At 51.3% G+C, this 20,584-nt stretch overlaps 2 protein-coding genes across 2 annotated transcripts in view; both read left to right on the forward strand.

Moving 5' to 3' along the window:
* Positions 1–16,894, forward strand: part of EDC4 (enhancer of mRNA decapping 4) — a 33,157-nt gene extending 16,263 nt beyond the window's left edge. The window contains exons 17-29 of the mRNA XM_040075430.1: positions 726–879; positions 1,974–2,437; positions 4,043–4,144; positions 5,056–5,208; positions 6,532–6,568; positions 7,337–7,517; positions 9,362–9,517; positions 10,221–10,336; positions 10,954–11,119; positions 12,272–12,458; positions 13,559–13,778; positions 14,451–14,614; positions 15,857–16,894. Coding sequence (XP_039931364.1) covers positions 726–879; positions 1,974–2,437; positions 4,043–4,144; positions 5,056–5,208; positions 6,532–6,568; positions 7,337–7,517; positions 9,362–9,517; positions 10,221–10,336; positions 10,954–11,119; positions 12,272–12,458; positions 13,559–13,778; positions 14,451–14,614; positions 15,857–16,049 — 2,293 coding nt within the window. The 3' untranslated portion in view covers positions 16,050–16,894. The remainder of the gene's footprint in view (positions 1–725; positions 880–1,973; positions 2,438–4,042; positions 4,145–5,055; positions 5,209–6,531; positions 6,569–7,336; positions 7,518–9,361; positions 9,518–10,220; positions 10,337–10,953; positions 11,120–12,271; positions 12,459–13,558; positions 13,779–14,450; positions 14,615–15,856) is intronic.
* Positions 16,895–17,625: 731 nt separating this feature from the next.
* Positions 17,626–20,584, forward strand: NRN1L (neuritin 1 like). Its single transcript, XM_040075642.2, has 3 exons — positions 17,626–17,695; positions 19,907–20,069; positions 20,151–20,584. Exons 1-3 carry the CDS (start codon positions 17,638–17,640, stop codon positions 20,416–20,418), a joined length of 489 nt encoding a protein of 162 aa, XP_039931576.1. The 5' UTR covers positions 17,626–17,637; the 3' UTR covers positions 20,419–20,584.

Below are 20,584 nucleotides of genomic sequence, written 5' to 3' on the forward strand. Positions count from 1 at the left end.
AATACATCTGCAACTGAACCGACACAGGCCTTTGGGATAGCTGTAGCGTGTCTTGTAGGACAGGAGATTGTAACAAGAGTTAGAAACTGGCCTGAGTCCCAGTGTCCCTGTATAGGCAGCTGTTTGCATCCCTAATGCAGCTTGGAACATGCCTGATGTCATCTAGGGGCCAACAAGAGTGGTTTTTGTGTGCCTCATAGGGATTCTGTTATTGCAGCTCAGTTTTGTTGCTCTACATGCTTTTCCCAAAGGGCCATCGTTGTTTACAGGTAAGAGAACACTGCAGCCACCAAGGACAGGGAGGGAATTAGGACTGGTTGGAAAATCTTACAGTGTGACACTGGGTTGGGCTGCATAACAGGCAAGAACTTCACTTCTGGGGGGTTGGGAAAAAGAGGGAGACCTATCTCATAGTGTCCTGTTTCTCCCTGTACTCTGTACGGTGTGCACTGGAGATACAGTTGGTCCCTTCTCTCACCGACCCCTCAAATTCTAAAAGATTGCAATGCCTTTTTTTTCCTGTTTTTGTTGTTTCCACCTGGTATCTCTCTGGGCTGTATGGGGACTAGGTGATGCAGATGCTCATTGACAGGGAGTATCTGACCATGGTGGAAAGAGCAAGAGCTCCTGCACTGACCTTTGTACCTCATCTCCTCATCTCGAGTGTTTGACGCAGATCAGTCATTTCTTTGGGCTGCTTGATTTGCTGGTGTCTGTTCCTGCAGAGCATCGGAGGACTTGACTGTGAGCCCCAAGATGCAGCTGGACACCAGCCTGACGCTGAGCAGCAGCAGCAGCAGTCTCCAGACCAGTCCTAGGAGTCACTCTGTTCTTATCCCAGGCCTCCCTGACAAGCTAACACCAAAGGCACCAGTTCCAGTAAGGCTCCAAATGCTGCTCCCATCCTTCTTGTGGGCCATGGAGCATCCCTGTGGGCCTGTACAGGCTGAAATTGTTCAGCCTGGAGAACAAAAGACTCTGAGGAGTGGAGTGGCATTTCAGTGTTTAAAAGAGATAAAAGTGACTTTTTACATGGGCAGACCAGGGGTACAGCATGGGAGAATGAATTTAAACTAGAGGAGGGGAGGTTTAGCTTAGAGGAAATTCTGTTTTCAGGGGATGTTGAGGCACTGGCATAGATTTCTCAGGAAAGTTGTGAATGCCCCATCTCTGGAAGTGTTCCAGTCCAGGTTGGATGAAGTTTTGAGCAGCCTGGTCCAGGGGAAGGTGCCTGCCCCTGGCAGTGGGGTTGGAACAAGATGAGTTTTAAGGTCCTTTCCACCCCAAACCTTTCTAGGATTCTATAAAATTACGCTTATTTGGATGTTAGCAGGGATAGTGTGTGCCGTTTGGAAAACATCTGCTGGCACAGATACACAGCCCAGTTTACTCAGCCACATTGATGGAACTTGTCCTTGTGTAGAGCAGCAGGTCTCTAAAGACCAGAGACAGCTCTAGCATGTGCTGTCACTATCCCAGTGGCTGGATGTGGTCATTTTTTTGTGTTAAGAGACAGTGCTACCTGGAAAAGTTTATTCCTGCTTGTTGTCTGATGAGTCTGAAATCGTGATTTCCTATCCCTAAATTTTAATTTCCAGGTGTTGTGTAAAACAAGTCATGACCAAAGTTTGAAATCGAAGCAAATTCTCAGTCCAGGAGGTGTTCAATATTAAAATTAATGTTTTCCCTCAAAGAGGATGGAGTCTGGAGCAGAGTAGGGAAGTAGAATTAGTGTAACGTTTTCTTTTGAAAGTGAGTTCAAATTAGCATTGGCTTAAGTGTGCTGTTAGCAGAGCTGAGAGTCCGTTACAAGTCCTGAGGCCGTTTTCCATCTGATGAGGGAGTGGGAGACAGGGATCACATGAGGAAGGGATACAGCAGGCTGCTTCCAGAGGCAGCTAATGTAAGGCACCAGGGCTTCTTGGAGTGTCTCCACATTATCCTAAAGGCTCTTGTTGGATTTTTGTTTCCAGGTCGCACCAGGAAACTCCTCTCTAGCACTGGAACTGCAGGAAGTGGAGCCCTTGGTGGTGCCCCAGGCTTCTCCCACCCGCGAGCGCTCCCCAGACGTCATTTCCTCTGCTTCCACAGCCATGTCCCAGGATATCCCAGAGATTGCTTCCGAGACCCTGCAGCGCAGCTTCGCGGCGGCTCCGGCCGGGCTGCCCGGGGAGGTGCTGGAGCCCGGGCACCACGCAGACAGTATGGCCTCAGCTGCCTCGGCCCTGCACCTGCTGTCTCCCAGGAACCGCCACAACTCTGAGCACAGCCACCACTCTTTGGACATGCCTCCAGTGGAGGTGGACAGACTGAATGCTCCGTCATTACTGGAGACTGCTTTAACTCAGGAAAATGCATCTTCTGACAGTGTTGTGAGTCAGCCGTGGCCAGCGGCCCCTGACATAACCCGGGAAACCAGGAACAGCATGGCAGACAGGTAATCAGCGCTTGGGTTTACCTGGCTCAGGGCAGTGTGTTTGCACTTGCCAGTTTGGCAGCTTGCTGAAAAGCTCTTCCGTTGTGATTAATCCAGAGCGGTTCTCCATCCATCTTTCCCTTAAAGGATCTGATCAGTAACCCTTCCTGTGTGCTTGGTCTGTGTGCTGCGTCCTGAACTTCCTAGGCCACCTCTAACCATTTTTGCTCTCTGATACCCTTTGCAGCGTAAATGATCTCTGTTAAGAAGGTGAAAAGTCTCCTTTATTTGCCTTCGTGTTCACATGGAGACTTGAGATTTTTTTTTGTATGTGCTCTGGAAATCAAACCAGTACAAGCTACGTTCTGCCCCAGGTGATGCATTCCTGCAGGCTTTTCTTGAATCAATTGACAACATAACTGGCAGGTTTGCTTATAGGTTAATTGTATGTCTCTCTTCTAGGATTGGCTCTGTGCAACTAGTGTTAGAAATAAATAAAGTGCTTTAGCAGTCTGAAAATAAATGACAGTGGAGCAGGAATGAAGGATGGTGCAACATCACTTAGGCTGCTTAGAAGGAGCAGTCTGTTATGCTGGATCAGTGCTGGGTTTCACCACAGAATTAGTGTCCCTGTCTTCTGGTGGGATGAGAACAACGAGATGTATCTGGCATTTCCAGACACCACTTATGCTAGGACTACATGCGCCGTGTGAACACCAGCGCCTGCCAACACCTTCCTTGTCAGCAGGGCCAGAAGGCTGAGAGGGTCAGCGTTGTCCCTCAAGTAATCCTGGACTGGTCCCTCATCAGAATTGCAAAGAGAGGCCTCACCTTGTGCCTCCACAGCTGAGGATGTTGTTCCAGGAAACAGTCCCTTCTGATGGCTCTGGGGAGGCATTAAGACTTGTGTTTCTACACAATATTTTTTCTTTTACTCATAATATGATCTTGAGAAAATAGTTCTGTAGGAGTTTTCAACTCTGCTCAATCCTACTCTGTCTTTGAATTCTTCAGGATGTCTTACATCAAAATATCTGATCAGCTATCTCTGACTGTGAGAGATTTCACAAGTGCTGTTTAAAGTCCTTCCTGCAAGCTGCATTCAGGCAGACCTAATTGACAGAAGCACGTTTGCTTTCAAAATCATTATGATACTCAGACAAGATCCACTGTTACAATTCTGTCTGTTAGAGCTGACCCATCACATTCACACTTCCTCAGACACTTTAAGGAACTAAGGAGCACTGATGATTTTTGCTTTAGTGATCAGTATTAGATGAGGAAAAACAAACACAAGATGATGCTATTCATGGAAGTATGGAGTGCTGCCAGGTTTGAGTAGTGGCTTACCTCTCTTGTATGAATGTCTCTTAGGTGATAGTTCTTGGCTTGTACTTCAAGCATAGCTGAGCTGTTTCTCCCTTTTTGAGGCCCCAGAAAAGTACACGGACAAGTTCAAGTGTTTAGTGCCTCTACACAACACCTGCCTCTTCCTGGATCTGTGGGATCAGTGTGGGTTGATTTTTGTTGCAGACTTTCCATCAGGATCTCTCATGAGACACAGAGAGTGAATATCCAAGCTGAAAGAGACTTTAATGATGGTATTTTCTTTTTACCCCTCTCTAGCCCAAGGGATGAGGTTGAGGAAAAGCACAAGAGCTCTTCCTACCATCGACACAGCTACCACCTTCTGCAGCATGACAGCCAGGATGCCAGTGCAGAACAAAGGTACCAGAGTGCTCAGCCCCCTTTCTCACCCTGCATGGACTCAGCTCAGGCTGCATTCGTGCCTCTGTCCGCAGCCAGCCTTCACGTGTGGGGTGAATGTCTCTGCTTTGTCTCCTGACTTAATGTGCGTTTGCAGCCCAGCTTTCCTAACGTGCTGCTGACTTCAGCTTATCTCGAGATTGGCCTCTGGGCCCTCTCCAGTTTATTCTCTGTAGAGAAAGGTTTGATTGTGCTGCTTCTAAAAGCATGGACCAAGCTTGGTTTAATTATCAGTAAAAACCTATTAAGGGATCAGTTTCCAAATGTTGTGCCTTATATAAGGTAGCAAGGGTACCTCAGGAGTAAGTTTCTTGCTTCTGCCAGCTTTCCTCCCCTGAAGTTCTGTGGGCACATTCTGTGTGCCTGACCGGCTCAGCCCTGTTTGACAGCTGAGGATTCTCCACAATCCACATGTAAATTCAGACTGAAATTGGAAGCTGTTGAGCAGGTGAAAGTCTCCAAGGTACTGAGGATCACAGATGTTTGATCCTCCTCTGTTCTTGCAATGTGTTCTGTGTCCAGTGCTTGCTGTCTGTAAAGCTGTAAGGATGTGCTGTGCTTGGGCTCCCTGCTAGGCCGTCCTGGGGCTCGTGTGCCCTAAACAGGCATCATCCAGCCATGCTGCTGGGCCCCTGCTGTCCCTAATGCAGGGACCCTCCAAGCCTTGCTGAGCTCAGCCTGAGCAGACCTGGATCAAAGCAGAGCAGCCTGTCCTGAGCTCTGCAGAGGTGACTGTGGAAGGTTAAGGTGGGGGTGTCTGTAGCTGACTTGGGCCGTGTGTAGATGAAGATCTGTGTGAATCCGTCCCTTCAGTGAAGACTGACACTGCCCAGTGTTGTGAGTGATGTCCTCTCCCCTCTGTTCCTTCACAGTGACCACGATGATGAAGTTGCAAGCTTGGCTTCTACGTCAGGTGGGTTTGGTGCCAAAGCATCTGCGCAGAGGCTGCCCGTGAAGGACTGGAAGGTCAAGGCATCCCCGCGGGCTTCCCCGAAGCTAAAGCGGAAGGGCAAGAAGGATGACGGGTACGCTGGGCCTGCGGGGCACGGGAGGCTCTGGGACCAGCTGGGCAGGGCCACAACCTCTTGTAGTCATTGGGGCTGAGGCAGCAGCTGCTCCCAGCCCTCGCCCCGTTTGCAAAGGGCAGGAACCTCACAGGAAGTGCTGCTGGTTACCCAAACACTGACTGGCACTCAGGTGTAGGAGGAGTTCTGCACTGTCTCCAGCTGGGACTCAAAATCCGAAATACAGCCTGGGCTTGAGAAGAATGTGTGGGGGGTAAATGACACGTTGTGAGGGGTCACTGGGCGCTCTCACTGGTTTCAGTGAAGGCTTCATTGGAACTGTGATGCTGTGTGTCACAATGGCCTCCATTTTTAATTGGCTTCTCAACAGTGGCACAGTACCCTTGTTCTGCAGTATCTATCATTTGTTACCTGCTTGCTGCTTCTGTGTCTTTCTAAACTTGCTTTTATCATATCCTGTAAATGAAAATTGGTGACTGGAAAGGTCTGCCAATGGCACCAATCTGTCTGCATCACTGTGAAGAGAGCAGCACAGCCTTTGCACAGGGCTCCCTCCTCTTCTTGTGTTCCCTCAGCTCCATGATTGAGCTGTATGGATCACAGCAAAGATGGGCTATGGCATTTAATTCTGGCTGTGGTCCTGCACAGTGACAACCAGAAGCTCTTGGCCTCTGAAGTGACTCATTTTTCCTGCCTCAGTCCTTTTAAAGTTGCTGAGTGGGTACTGTCTGGGAACTGAAAATGTTTACTTTTCTTCATAGATCTGTGACTTTATTGGAGACATGCAATAGTAGTGGATCAGTTCAGTGTCTCTTTATTCTGCTGTATGAGCTGGAGTGCGTCGCTAGTTTCTTCACCTTGAGAGCTGGAATCACACTAGATGATTTGTGCTCATTCATTCTAAATTTCAACAAATGAATACTTGTTTTTCCATTGGTAAAATATTGGGAGATCTTCAAAAACTGTTTGGGAAAGTCTTCCCTGGCTTTGAATTTGGACAAAACTGAAAAATCAGTGTGCAGTGCACTTTGTAACAGTCCTCATTAACACTTGGTTCAGGTCTCTTCCCTGCAAAGGGACCAGTCAGTGAGGAATTTCAGCTCTGTGAACAGTGCAAATGATAGTGTCTCGGTGCTGTAAGGACTGGGATTTCGTCACCTTCCCATCATTCTCCATGTTACACAAGGCAAAACAGAGTTATGAGCTTGAGTGTAAAATCTAAAGCAACTATAAAATGTGTGATTTGTTTTGGCAGAAGACTTGGATTATAATAGGAGTTAATTGACATAATTGGGTTACTACTCTTCCTCTGTTTATTTCCAGGGATATGAACCAGTCACCAAGATCATCTAATAACCAGGTGAGTCAGAGCTGCTCTTCATGAGGCTTCAATGTCTTACTAGGAAAGAGCTAAGAGAAAGTTCATCCCAGTTCCTTGAAATGTCATGGGTTGTGATGGGGCTGCACTTGGGCTTGGAATTGCTCTGTGTTAACATGCAGCAGAGAAGGAGCTCTGTGCTCTCCGGATTGATGATTTCCTTCTCAGGCTTGCCTCTCCCTGCAGCAAGATAAGATGTTCCCGGCAAAGAGAGGGTCACAGGGGGATTTGCCTTGCATGTGTCTCCTTGTTCCTTCCCCATAAGGGTGGGTCCTCACGCTCCTTGACCTATTTGGAGCAGGTGAAGAGATAACATATATAAATTTATACTTGTCCAGTTGTTTGGTTTTTGTAAATAAATGAAAGATCTGAAAAAGTGCTCTAAAGAAGCCTCTTTACTGTACTGATTGCACAGCTCTTTTTTGTGAGTGTTTGATGTCATTGTTTACATCTGTAGGCATGAACACTCTCAGTACCTGGCCAAAAGTGAATAAAAGCTGATTCGAAGGGTGTCTTGAATCTAAACAGTTGCTATTCTAAGCAACCATGTATTAATTCCATGCAGGAACCTTGCTTTATCCATTTATTCCTTGGCACAAATTTCTTGGGAACAGGAATTAAACTGGTCCTGTTTGCTGCACTGTGTGTTACGCTTCACTTCCAGGCACAGGGGTTGGCTCAGTACTGAGCAGAAAGCTCAGCTTACCTCCAGTCCTGTTAGAAATGAATGTTTGTGCTCTCCACATGTAGGTGACCCCAGAGTTCCAGGATGAGCTGATGTGCATCCTGAGGAGCCAACAGCGGGAGCTCTCCGAGCTGCGGCAGAACCAGATGGAGCTGCTGCAGAGACTCACAGATCACCTCGATGCCATCCAGAGCTCCCTCATGGGCCACGTGGAGAGGGTGATCGACTCCCAGCAGGAGCAGGAGCGTATCCTTGCTTGCAGGTGTTGAGTGGAAGGCTGCAAGGCAGACCAGAGGCGTGAGGGAGGCTCAGGAGGGTCAGGGATCTTGGGAGCGTGGGGCCGGAGGTGCAGTGCAATTGCCTGGCTGCAGTGTAACTATTTCAGTTCCTCTCAGGCCCTTTCTAATGACAAGAAACTCAGAGAAGAACTGACATTTTCCCTGCACCACTAAATCCTAGTTACCCATTAAGCCATAAGTGCTGCAGTGCTGGTGTACTCTGCAGTGCAGTGACCAGAGGTGCACTTGTACTTTATCCCACCTCAGGCAGTGGCCAGTTGCACAGGGGTAATTGTGGGCTGATCCTTTCCTTCCTTTCCTCCATGCACCAGAAATAGCATCTGGCTGCCATATTGCATAGCTGGATATAGAATTATCTTGTTTGTCCACATTTATTCATATGGTGGTCTACAGGTCCCTTATGTGCTGTGAGAAGTATTTTCTAGGTATCCAATTATTTGTATTGTATTAGGAGTCATTGGTTCCTGTGTACATTTGCTGCACTGAATTTGGTTATGTTCCCCAAACTGAGCAGCTCCAGCCTGTCTCATGTCTGAAACCACTCTTAACTTCTATGACAATAGCTTCTCTATTAATTTGTCTTGGATTTTCCTTTTTTGACCATCAGTCTGATACTCACAGATAGTTTAGATACCATTCCACTGAATTTCAGTGTCTAGAGCTATATTGTAATATTAGAATAATTTTTCCTTTCTCCACAACTTTATGCATGGACTGAATTTTGTCAGCAGCTGAATTGTCATTTCATTGTTTGTCAGTTTGCTGTTTGTTTAAGATGTGTTTGTGTGTTGGCTCCTTCAGGGAGGTTGCTTGCTTCATGAGGTACGAGTAGCCTGAAGCCTGGGTTTTCTCCCATGCTCTGTGTCATCTCCACTAATTCCATCCTATAGAAACATTTTTACCAACTTACTGTTTATGGATATTGGACTTGATGGTTTCTGTTGTCCTGGTTTTGGCTCAGATGGAGTTGATTTTCGTCATAGCAGCTCATGTGTGCTATGCTTTGGATTTGTGACCAAAACAATGCTGGTAACACACTGATGAGTTTTCTGGTTTTGCTTTTTCTAAGCCCTCTCAAGGCTTTCTCTGTTTCTCACACTCCTTCAACAGGCAGAGGCTGGGGGTAGTCAAAAGTTGTGAGGAGACAGAGCCAGGACAGCTGACCCCCAGTGACCAAAGGGATGCCCCACACTGTATGATGCTGTGCTCAGCAGTAAAGGCTGGGGGAAAGGAGGAGGAAGAGGGGACACTTGGATTGATAGTGTTTGTCTTCCCCAGCCACCATGAGGCAGGAGGGAGCCCTGCTTTCCTGGGAATGGCTGAACACCTGCTCGCTGATGGGAAGTAGTAAATTAATTCCTTTTTTTTTTTTGGTTGGCATGTGCAGCTTTTGCTTTACCTCTTAAACTGCCTTTACCTCAACCTATGAGCTTTCTCACTTTCACCCTCCCAGTTCTCTCCCTCGTCCTGCTGCAGAGAAGTGAGTGAGTGGCTGTCTGGGGCGGAGCTGCTGACGGGGCAGCCAAGTTAACCACAGTATGTAGGAAACAGTACTGTCCAACTTATTTTAGCTGTTTGGCTTTCCTGTCTTGCCTTCCAAAGCTCTTTTCTCACCCTGATCAGTTGTTTAAGAACACAACAGTAATGTTATGAGACCACTCTTTCACCAGAGCTGCACATTCGCTCTCACTGAGCCTCTGGAGGTGAGGCTACTGTCCATCTTTGTGGACAGGAGTGTTGTGGGTACACAGGAAATCTCTTGTTGTGCTCCTTAACACAAATTCTCATTAGAAAGAAGACTGGACCGGGTGCTGATGGAAGGGCAGCAGCGCAACGGGCAGCTCCAGGAGCACCTGTCCCAGCAGCTCTCCCAGTCCCTGTCCACAGCTGTGTGTAACCGGCTGGAGAGGACCATTCGGGACGAGATGAAGAAGACAATGCCCCAGTGTGAGTGTGGCTGCCTGAGTCTGGGAGGTGGATCCCTACAGGTAGCTCCATTGGGATCAAAAGCACACTGGGAAAGTGCTGGCACTCTTTGGAGCAGGAGTTAGCTTGTGTGAACAGCAGGCTCTGCACAGCAGACTGCTGCGGGCCCCGCTGTAATCTGAGACGAGCGGCTGTGGTTTAGAAGCAGTATGAGGCTCCCAGAGGGGGATGCCTTTCCAGAGAGTGTGACCTTCCAGTATAGTCTCTAAAGCCTTTGGAGTCTGTTCAGTGGAGGAAGGTGAAAGAGGCTGGTGAGTTTGGAAATGCTGAGACTTGGCTGGAGCAAGCTTGAAGTTGTCTTTGCACTGGCACCATGCATGTAAGGAAATGTTCCAAAAACTGCTGGTGGGAAAGCCTGCAGCCAGTAGCTGCCAAAGACAGGGCTACGTGCTATTCTGGATCAGGTCAGCTGTTACTTTGTCACATCAGCTCTTAAAAACCTTCAAGGCTGGAGGTTCCACAAGTTCTGGTGACTTTCAGAGTTGTACCTTCCTAGCAAAAACTTTCTTCAAATGTCCAGCCTTAGTTCCCTGAGTAAAGTTTGTGATCATTGTCCCTTGCTGTGTCATTTCCAAGAATCATTTGATTCCATTTTCTTTTTTGGGCTTTGAAGTGTGACTTTAGGCTTGACTCTGCAATTTTGTCCTGTTTTTGTTATGCCTAGGCATTTCCAAGAGCATGGACCCTACTGTCAGCCAGCTCAGTAATACTATTGCTGCCAAGCTCACTGCTGTTGAGGGGACGCTGAAAGAGAATATTACCAAGCTAATGAAATCAAAGGTAAGAAGTACCAGAGTAGCTTTTCTAGGGCACTCTGAGTTGTTCACCTGCCTAGGCAGCAACTTCTTAGGCCTTTTTCCTTCACCTCTGTCTCTAGGTAATGCCAGTTTAGCTGCCAGTAATCAAAGCTTTTTCATGGTCTCACTAGGAGGACAAGCTCTTTGTATGCTCCCCTGCCCACTTTGCCTCTTAACACTTTTTTCATTTACCAAGTTGTTCATTTTTCTACTATGGTAGAAATTCTCACCACAGCAGTGACTTTTAGGGCCAACTCAATCAGTCAAGTGGCAAACATCTGGCTGGCTCCACACTGTTCTCCATATCTACATTATTTAGGGGGCACAAGCTGCTTACTTACCTTGGCAGAGAATGATGGTTATTTGGGGTTGGAAGGAGGAGAAGGAGAAAGGAGCTGTGCCTGACTGTGCCACCTTCCCTTGCCCTACAGCAGAAGTACAGAGAAATGGTGCTGGTTTTGGGCAGCCCCTGAGCAAGCAGGACACTGGGCTGTCCTTACCTGGTGTGGGTGTGTTGCAGGGATCTGGTGTTTGCTCACACCCTTAGTCTCGGAGCAGACTGTAGTTAATTTTCTGGAATCTTCTGTGTGTGCTTGTAAGAACCTTACAGACAGTGTTGTGAGGGCCACAGCTGACAGTCTGCAGGGACCCATCCAGTCAGCCTACAGGGAGGCCTTCCAGAGCGTCGTGCTGCCAGCCTTCGAGAAGAGCTGCCAGTCCATGTTCCAGCAAATCAATGACACCTTCAAGCAGGGCACACAGGAATGTGAGTAGGTTTTCTTCTTCAAGTCTTCTCTGCACTATTTGCATTAGTGGCTGGCAATACGTTGGCCTTATGTTTTTGCCTTGCAGTATTTCAGTGGGGAGTGTTTAACCTCTTTGCCCATCCATGTGTTCTGTTTCATACTTGGGAAGCAGAAGTGGGGAGGTTTTGGTGGGTAGTGCTGGAAGAGCACGGATTCACTTCTGGTCTTTGTAGCCCGCATAGCAAAACACTCAGCTGTGTTCTGGGAATCTGTGACTTCATCTGCTGAGCAGGAGAGCCCAGCTGCAGGATTATCCCATCGTGGTGTCAGGAACGTGAATGGAGAGGGTGGCAGTCCTGCATCTAGGCCCTCCTCTCAGAGGGGTAATGGATTGGAGGAGGTTTAGAGAAGGGTGCCAGGATGACCAGAGGTTAAATAGTGGCTGAAGAGTGTGGACAGTCCAGTAGAGTATATCGTTAAGTAAGGCAAACTATACACAGATGCACTGCAGAAGATCACTCTTGTTCTCAGGCTTGGGATGCAGATCCTTGGCCTTTGGGGAGGCTGGACAGGTGTTACTCTGCAGAGCTGGGTTCTGAGCTGGCCTCAATGTGACCAGTCCTAGCACAGTGACTTCTGTTGGCCGTAGATCTGCAGAGTGTCTCCAGCTGCCGTTTATTTTGCACCCTTCCTCTTCCTCTTCCTTCCCTTCCCACAGATATGAGAGCTTACATTCTTCTCCCTTTTGATCAGGCCAGTTCATTAGATACTTGAAAATACAGGTTTGAAATCTCAGGAGACATGATTTCTTTTTTGTCAGAAAATTTCCCGTTTCTTCCTGAGCATTGAACGAATGCAGATTACAATTCACACTGCATGTGAAATAAAACACCCTCACACCTGCCTTTATCTGCCCTGAGCAAGGAGTGCCTGTGGAAGTCTGTTGTAGGAAAACTGGTGGGTTTGTTGCTGTGTGATGGGGAGACTGGAAGACGGGTTTCTAGTTGGATATAATACAGCCCAAAACAAGGCTCGTGCTTCTGCTCTGTCCTGTGCTCATACACGGGCTCAGCAATTGCTTCTGCTGGAGAACACGTAGGGCCTGGCAGCTGGGTTTCTGTCCTGATCATCTCCACAGATGGCACAAACATCTCCCTCTCTGCCTGTTGCAGATATCCAGCAGCTGGAGGCTCACTTGAAGAACAAGAAGGTACGAGAGCAGGAGGTGCGGGACCCGCTGCTGAACCAGCTTCGGCAGCTCATCAGCACCTTCCAGAGCAGCACGGAGCAGCTGGCGTCCACCATCGCGGCCAGCGTCCATGCCGAGGTGCAGCACCAGCTGCACATCATCGTGGGCAAGTAAGTTGGCAGCTGGGCTTGTGGGAAGAGGTGTCACTGAGAGGTACAGGCATGTATCACAGCACCTCTCCCTGCTTAGCTGTGGAAGCAAGCCAGGAGTGCTGGAGGGCTGCTTGTTGGCCCTGCACATATGGCAAAGCAAGTGACTGGTGACTGTTGTTGCCCATAGAAGGTTTCCCAGCTGTATTGGGAAGCTCAGGGACTGCTTTTCCCCTTTTCTTTATTGAGTGTCGTCAGGCATAGTTTCTACAGGTTGCTCTCTCTCCCCACAACTACTCTGCAGCAGTTTGTGCTTTGCCCTCCTGGCTTCAGGATGGGATCCCAGCAGCGCCTCCAGCGCACTCACGCTGTCAGGCAGTGGCAGATTGCCAGGCATTGGGATTGGCTGGCATTACCTGTGGGATTACCTGTGGGGCAGAGCAACCCTGTCTATTTGGTGCCACTAGAACATTTGTCAGAACACACTGGGGTCTTCAGCGCAGGCCAGAGTTGCCAGGAAGGCCACCAGACTAAATCCTGCTCTTGTTGCATGGGCTGTGCTTGTTCCCAGGGAAGTCCTGCTTTTCTGCCTGTGGTGTAGAGCAGATCTGATGCTTTGTACCCTTTGTGAGAGGGGAGAATCCAGCCCTTGAGGGAAAAGGTGTCACACAGAGCAGCAGAGTCTGCACTGTGAAATCCCCTTCTGACACAGGCACGGTATAAGTGTGTTCTCACTCTAAAGGTGTCATCTGCACACTAGGAACTGCATCTGACAGATCTGTAGGAAGCTGGCCCCGTTTGGGGATAACCCCACAGCTTAGTTGCCTTGCTTGTAAGCCAGAGACATTAAAGATTTAAAACCTTGTTTAATGAGAGACTTAGTTCCCTGAAATGTCACTTTCCTGCACAGAATCCCAGCATCTTCCAAGTGCACCCTGGGACATGGTGGTGTTGGCCACAGAGTTGCCTGTGCCTCAGATCTATTTGTATGAACCCTTAGGGAGCCACACTACAATAAGCAAACCTGCCTGTGCTTTCTCACTGGTATAGGCTTTGTGCAGCGTTATCCCTTGGCTCTTTGTTCTCAGAGGTGCCCATGGGCTCTGTTTTGTTTTTTTCAGCATGCAGGAGTCTATTTTGGCCCAGGTGCAGAGAGTCATTAAAGGAGAAGTGAGCCTGGCTATGAAGGAGCAGCAAGCAGCTGTCACCTCGAGCATCGTCCAGGCGATGCGCTCGGCAGCCGGGACACCCATCCCCTCTACTCACATGGATTTCCAGTCCCAGCAGACTCACATCCTTCAGCTGCTCCAGCAGGGACACCTCAACCAGGCTTTCCAGCAGGTACCAGTTTTCCTGCTAGTCATCTACTGCTTGCTGGGGACTGGGAAGGAAAAAAGGGCTCCTTGTGGTGGGCACATAATCTCACAAGAGCCTACACAGGAGTTGACTGAAAAGACCCGTGGCAGTGGAGTGCTTGAGGAGTGCAGTTGCTCTTGTGCAGGTGGAGCCAGAGCCATGCAGGTTCCATGATTTGGTAGCAGTTAAGTTCCTCCACCCCTGCCCGTGTCCTGTCAGGACAGTGTCAGTGCTCCCGTAGACCGGTGTGTTCTGCCATCAGCGCTGACACGTGGTGCTCCTCTGTAGAGCAGCAGCTTCATAAGCCTCTCCAGGCAGATCTACCAGCTGGGGTCTGACCTTGACTTTGATTTTGAACCTGCAGACAGATCTGTTTGAGCTGCTGCAAACTGTCTGGGAACGCTGGCCCTGCTCCATGCTGCTGATGATAACCTGCTCCCCTCTGTCTGGTCGTGCTCTGTTCAGCTTGGAACAGACACAGGTGTCCTCAGAGCATGGAGCAAGAGCCTAAAGATGGCCTTGCTGGCCTGTACAGCAGAGATTTTTGCGCCCAGAGGAGGCTGTTGAGCCACTGAGCGCCCCAGAGCTGTCACTCTGTCCTGTGTCCCTCACCTGCCTGTTGGTTCCTGTGCGTTTCTAGCTGTGTCTTCCTTGCAGGCTCTAACAGCAGCTGATCTCAACCTGGTTCTATATGTCTGTGAGACTGTGGATACTCAGCAAGTGTTTGGACAGCACCCATGCCCGCTGTCCCAGCCCGTGCTGCTCTCCCTCATTCAGCAGCTCTCCTCAGATCTTGGCACGCGTACGGAACTGAAGCTGAAGTGAGTATGACCAGAGAACTGGGTCCTGTTCTCAGCCCTGGCCTTAAATTCACTGCCTGGAAGTGGAACTTTGACAAAAGCTGGAGTTTCTGTAGCCTGTTACTGGCATGTTTACAGCCAGAGGTAACTCAGAAAAGTTTGTCAGCATTGCCACAGAAAGCTTTGCTGCCCTGAGGTAGTAATGGAAGTACTCAGCAGTAGGTGCTGGTACCTCTGAAATTGTAGCCTGTAAATATTTGCAGCCTGTGCAGCCATCCCCATTCCCCAAGGAACGATTTCCTTGTGGAGGCAAAAGGAGGGATAGTGCCATGTTCCCTGGTTGGTACAATATCCAGGGCAAGTTTGCTCTGTCCTCAACTCTTAACCCATCACTGGACTTTGTGTCAGCAGTTTCTTGTCGTGACTGTCAGAAAGGCTCAGTGGGAGGCTGCAGCAGGAGCTACTGGTATAATTTCTGGTGGATGTTCCAAGCAAAGCTTGTGTGACAAAATAGTGACTGTACTGATACTTGCCATGAACATTTTTAGTGTCTGAGTCAAAACCCTGCTATCTGCCCTTAAAAGCTAAATTGTTAAGGTACCTATAGGTTTTGGCTATGGCTTGTATGGAAAAATTACTTAAATCGAGTTTTTAACTCAATAAGGATAAAGCAAGCTAGAAAAACTGAAAAGAGCTTCAAGTTACAGTCAAGTTACAGGCTGGTAATTGGGGTTAAAGCTGCTGCTGTAAAGTTTAAACTGGATTACTGTTACTGAAAACCTACGGTGACTACATTTCCTTACTCAGGCTGTGGTTTAAAAGCTGATGGCTCATTTGAACTTGAGAGTGTCTTGGTAAAACCAGCAAAAGGATTTTATTGTAACCCTACACAAACAGCCTCGTTGCTGAGGGATTTTACTGTGTAACGAGTGACTAATTCTGCTTAAAGGTATTTAAGAAAATATCTACTGAGAGTCACCTCCAGAAGAGGGGAATTCTCACCGGCTGTTGCCTCTGCCTTGTTTCCAGCAGCCAGGCTGTGGGGCAGGTGGGCAGGCTGGGGGCTGTAGGCTGACCTCACAGGTTTAGGAAGGGATAGGTGGACTCTGCTGTGAGTCAGGGACATTTATTTCGTGACAACTGAACATACTGCAGAGTTTGGGTGGAGTGAAGAACAAAGCTGCATCTTCATTGCTAACATGAACTGGATCTGATTTGGATCATATTCTGGGTTTGATCCTAACCTTGCTCTCTCTCCTTCAGCTACTTGGAGGACGCAGTGATGCACCTGGACCAAAGCGACCCCATCACTCGGGACCACATGGGGTCAGTCATGAACCAGGTGCGGCAAAAGCTTTTCCAGTTCCTCCAGGTGGAACCCCACAACCCTCTGAGCAAACCCGCACGTCGCCTCATGATCATGCTCCAGGGCCTGGTCACCCCTGGCATGACCTAGGAGGACCTGGCTGCCAGCTGGGCTGCTCCACCCATCCAGCAGATCCGTAGTTACCAACGGCGTCTGCCTGGTGTTAAGAGCTCTTGCCAGAAAATCTATCAACACGTGTGTGATGTCTCTAAGGCGAACGCCATCTGTGTATAGTTCCAAATAGTCACTGAACATTCACTTGGCTTATTTTTCCTAAATAGCCTCTTTTTTGAGAGTTAAATCTCTTCTTCACCTGCCCATCCGTCCCCAAGGCTGGCTGGCAGTCCGTGTCTCGTGCAGCAGAAGCCGATGGATTTCTTAGCCCTTTAAAACTTGGGATCTGCTGCCGTCAGCAAGGGAGCAGCGAGGTGTGCGCTGAGCCCGAGCACAGGGGCTGCCGGCGCTCCTTGCTGCCCAGAAATCTGTACCCACCCCTGAGAGAAAGGCTCACACTGCTCCTCCCTGGCAGGCTGTAGGCACAGGGAGGAATGCTGAGCGAGAGGGGTTAGTTAAAATTCATTCATTAGTTAGTTACTCTGAGGTTCGTTAATTCCAGACCCACAGTGGAGTGCCTGGCCCAGCTGACCCAGCGAGGCAGGTTTGGGCAGGGGGTGATTCCTCTGGAGTGCCCCGGGGAGGGGCTCTGGGTCAGGGTGCTGAGGCAGCAGCAAACTGCAAGAGCCCCGTGGGGCCACCGGTTCTATTGTGCATTGGAGCATGTCCATGTTTCAGACATTAGTTTTGATTTTTTCCAGCGAGGTTTTTCTTTTTATCTAAATTTTGAAGTTTTGGGGGGTTTTGTTGTTCGTTTTTTTGGTTTCTTGGGTTTTTTTGGAAATAACATAAAGAACAATTCAATAAAAAAACTTTTTGAGAAAAAAAAAAGTGGAGAACTTCTTCTGTTGTGTGGTGGAGGGAAGACTGAGGAGCCTTAGAGGATATCAAACCCTCACCAGTCTGGAGCCTCAGCTGAAGCACCAGGATGCCCTCTCTCTTCCCAGATTTTTTCCTGGGTCTCTGCTCAAGCTTTCCAGTGTGAGTCCAGCGGAGCATAGTGGTCTCTGTTTCCTGGGAGAGCAGGAGGTGATGGTAGGCTGCTGGCTGTGGGAAGAGGACGTTAATTGCCCTTTTTCACAGCAAAAATGTCTCTGGCTGCTCCTCCTTCCTGGAGAAGAGGAGGCTCTGGGAAGACCTTACAGCACCTTCCCAGTATGTAAAGGAGTTGCAATAGAGCTGGAGAGGGACATTGGACAAGGGCATAGAGTGACAGGACGAAGGTGATGGCTTCACACTGACCGAGGGCAGGATTAGTTTGAATATTAGGAAGAACTTCTTCCCTGTGAGGACAGTGGGTCTGTGGTTGCCCCATCCCTGGAAGCGTTTCACAAGACCAGGTTGCACAGGGCTGGCAGGTGTCTCTGCCGGCTCGGAACGGGATGGTTTTTACGTTCCCGTCCGGCCCGAACCATTGTGTGACTCGGTGAAGTGCACGGGCCGCCGGGCAGGGCGTGCCGGGGGCCGGGCCCGGGGCGGGGCCGGGGGCGGGCGGCGGGGCCGGGGCTGCCGGCGGCGGCGGGCGCCGAGCACACGGCGGCGGCGGCGGAGCGGGGTCCGCACCATGGGCGGCGGCTGCTGGCGGCTGCTGGGCGTCGTGTGCCCGCTGCTCCTGCACCTCGGTGAGTGCTGCGGGGCCGGCACCCCCGGGCTCTCCCCGCCGGGGTTGGGGGGCTGGCGGGTGCGAGCGGGAGCCGCGGCCGCGTCCCGCACCCTCCGGAGCCGCGGGGAGCGGCGTGCCCGGTTGCCCCACGGCTCAGCGATCCATCCCCCCTTGTCCCGTGTCCTGAGATGCCGGGCAAGGAGGAACGCGGCTTCTCAGCGCTGTCCGGGGTCTCTCTGCTCAGGCGGGGACAGTTCCCAAGCTCCGGCTCTCCAGCCCTGTGCGCCCACCGCACGCACCTGCTGGCTTTCCCTGCTGCCCTCGTTCCCCGCGGCCGGAGGGCGTCCTGATCGCTGCGGGGCTGTTATCCGGCAGGTCCTGCACCTCACTGGCACCAGCGTGCCCCTCCACACTCCCGCTCCTCCGGGAGCCGAGGGAGGATGCGGAGCACAGCGGTACCCAGTGACATCTCTGCTCTGGAGAGAGACGGGGAGCCTGGGATTAACATGGTCCGGCTGCACGGACGATGGAGGACAGGGACCACCAAACCTCTGGGGGACTTTAGGCTCAGAGGGTGGGTGACTCCGACCCTTCCCCAGGTGCAGGATGGCCGCGTCGGCACTCGCTGGGGAGCTAGGGATGCTCTGCAGCGCCCTGGGAAACTTCCTCCGTGCTTTTCCCTTGTGCTTTCTCCCTGACGGGGCTGGGAGCAGGTTTTTCCCCACGGTTTTGCAGCGGAGCAGAGGACGTGATTTGCCCTCCTGCTTTCTCCTTTGCTCGCCCTGCCCGGCCTCATGCCGAGGGCGCTGAGCGGAGGGGAGGGCTTGTGCCGGACATTAGAGGAGCCCAGGAGGTGAAACCTCGGCCTGCAGCAGGGACCAGCCGGCTGAGGGGAGGCACCGAGCTGGCCCTGCCAGCTGCGGGGTCCTTGGGCTGGTGGGGGGCACGTTTGTTGTCTGGCTGGGTCAAAAGGGGAGCAATGGATCTCACTTTCTCTATTGATAGCTGCGATGTTTGTGACCCACGTGTCTGGCATCAGCCCGAGACTTTCCTCAGTGCTGTGCTCAGGGGGTTCCCAAAATGCCCTGTGATCATGTCAGGCTCACCCTGCTGTCAGTCTCGACCACAGCCACTTTGCTCAGGACCCTGTTCCAGGGGTGCAGGCATGGGATGCCAGCAGCAAGGCACACAGCTCCCTGGAGACATCTGACTGCCTTAGCAGTCATCAGGAAACTTTCAGCTGTTTCTGGGGTCGCCTTTCCACAGGGGTCCCCTGCAGGGCTCTCCTCGATTAGAAACCTCCCTGGTGCACACCAAAACTCACTTCCAAAACTCTTGTAACTCCTGTGAATTGGCACAGGGACCCCAAATCTTCTGGCCTGCAGCGTCTCTGGGGCAGAGCTGAGGACCACGCAGGTTTTCTATGTGACCCAGACACACACCAGCTCCTTTTGGGCTTCTCTCCAGTCGTGGATGCACCTGCAGCCCTCATGAACACACCCTGCCACCCATTGTCCAGCACCAGGGTTTGGCCATTGCCAGTGATGGAGCAGAGCAGGGAATTGGGGCTCCTCAGAATGAAACAGCCAGACTTGCACTTGTGCCTTTTCCCTTTATACTTTTTCTTCCCCTTTCCCTCCCCTGCTTCCCCTTCCTGATTTCCCTTCCCCTTTTTATCCTTTCCTCTTTCCTGTTCACCTTTCCCTTTCCCTCTTTTTCTTCCCCCTTCCTCTTTCCACCTTTCCTCTTCCCCTCCATTTCCACTTTCCTTTTCCCCTTCCTCTTCCCCTTTCTCTTTCCCACTTTCCCCTTCTCTTTCCCACTTTCCCCTTTCCTTTCCCCCTCTTTCCCACTGCAGTCAGAGCAGGGACTCCAGCTTGCTGAGCCTTTGCTTTGTTGTTTTTTTGGGTTTTTTTTCTGTTGTAGTCACAAATTAATCTTTGCTGTCAGGGGATAAAGGCCGGGACAGATGGCTCTGGGGAGAGCCCGGGAGGCCCGGGGTGACGCGGCCGGCGGTGAACGGCAGCATCGCTGCAGGCTCCCGGGCCAGGAGCGAGGGGTCACCGCGAGTGCCCCAGGGAGGGGATGCCGGCGGTGCGGGGGGATGTGGGAGCCCCTCGCCACGTTTAAGAGCTCAATGTCACCCGCAGCCGGTGACACCCTCACGCCACACGCCCCCGAGCCGGGCGGGCGGGGGCTCAGCTCGGCCTCTCCTCTCTGTGCCCCGCAGCAGCGAGCCAGGAGCCCGTCAGCATGGCGGGACAGTGCGACACCATCTACAAGGGCTTCGCCGGCTGCCTCATCAGCCTGGGGGACAGCATGGCCCAGAGCGTCCGGCAGCAGCAGCAGGAGGAGGGCGGCGAGGAGGAGCAGGAGCTGGACACCATCTGCAAGTGAGTGTCCCTGCGGGAGCCGCGGCGGCGGCGGGGTCACCTGCCGCCGGCGCCGCCCCCGACTCCCGCCCTCCTCCCCAGGTCCTGGGATGATTTCCACACCTGCGCCAGCGAGGTGCTGTCGAGATGCCCCGTGGAAGCGGCCACCATCTGGGAGTCGCTGCGCCAGGAGTCCCGCAAGATCCAGTTCCAGGGGAACCTGCAGGAGCTGTGCAGCGCCCGAGGCCGCCTGGCCAGCGCCCAGGGCTCTCCGGCCGCTGAGACCAACCAGGCCACGCTGCGGGGCTCGGCCACCCCCCTGCACCCCCGGCTGCTGGCCCTGCTGGCCCTGCCGCTGCTCTGGCTCTAGCCCCGCTCGCCCGCGGGGTGCCCCGGTGCTGCCGGCTCCGTTCCCCCGGCTGCTGGCCGGTCCCCGCCACACCCGCCTCCCTCCCGGGCATCCCTGGCGGGGCACGGTCCTCTCCTGCAGCGCTTCAGATGGATTTATATTTATATTAAAAGACACTTTTACATTT

The sequence above is a fragment of the Hirundo rustica genome, chromosome 11, assembly GCF_015227805.2.
Source record: "Hirundo rustica isolate bHirRus1 chromosome 11, bHirRus1.pri.v3, whole genome shotgun sequence".
NCBI classification, from domain to species: Eukaryota; Metazoa; Chordata; class Aves; order Passeriformes; family Hirundinidae; genus Hirundo; species Hirundo rustica.

Bases quoted from the DNA above. Each gene is read 5' to 3' on its own strand.
- NRN1L (XM_040075642.2), top strand. From the start codon at position 17,638: ATGGGCGGCGGCTGCTGGCGGCTGCTGGGCGTCGTGTGCCCGCTGCTC. The intron at 17,696-19,906 runs GTGAGTGCTGCG...TGTGCCCCGCAG, and splicing joins CCCGCTGCTCCTGCACCTCG to CAGCGAGCCAGGAGCCCGTC. The intron at 20,070-20,150 runs GTGAGTGTCCCT...CCTCCTCCCCAG, and splicing joins GAGCTGGACACCATCTGCAA to GTCCTGGGATGATTTCCACA.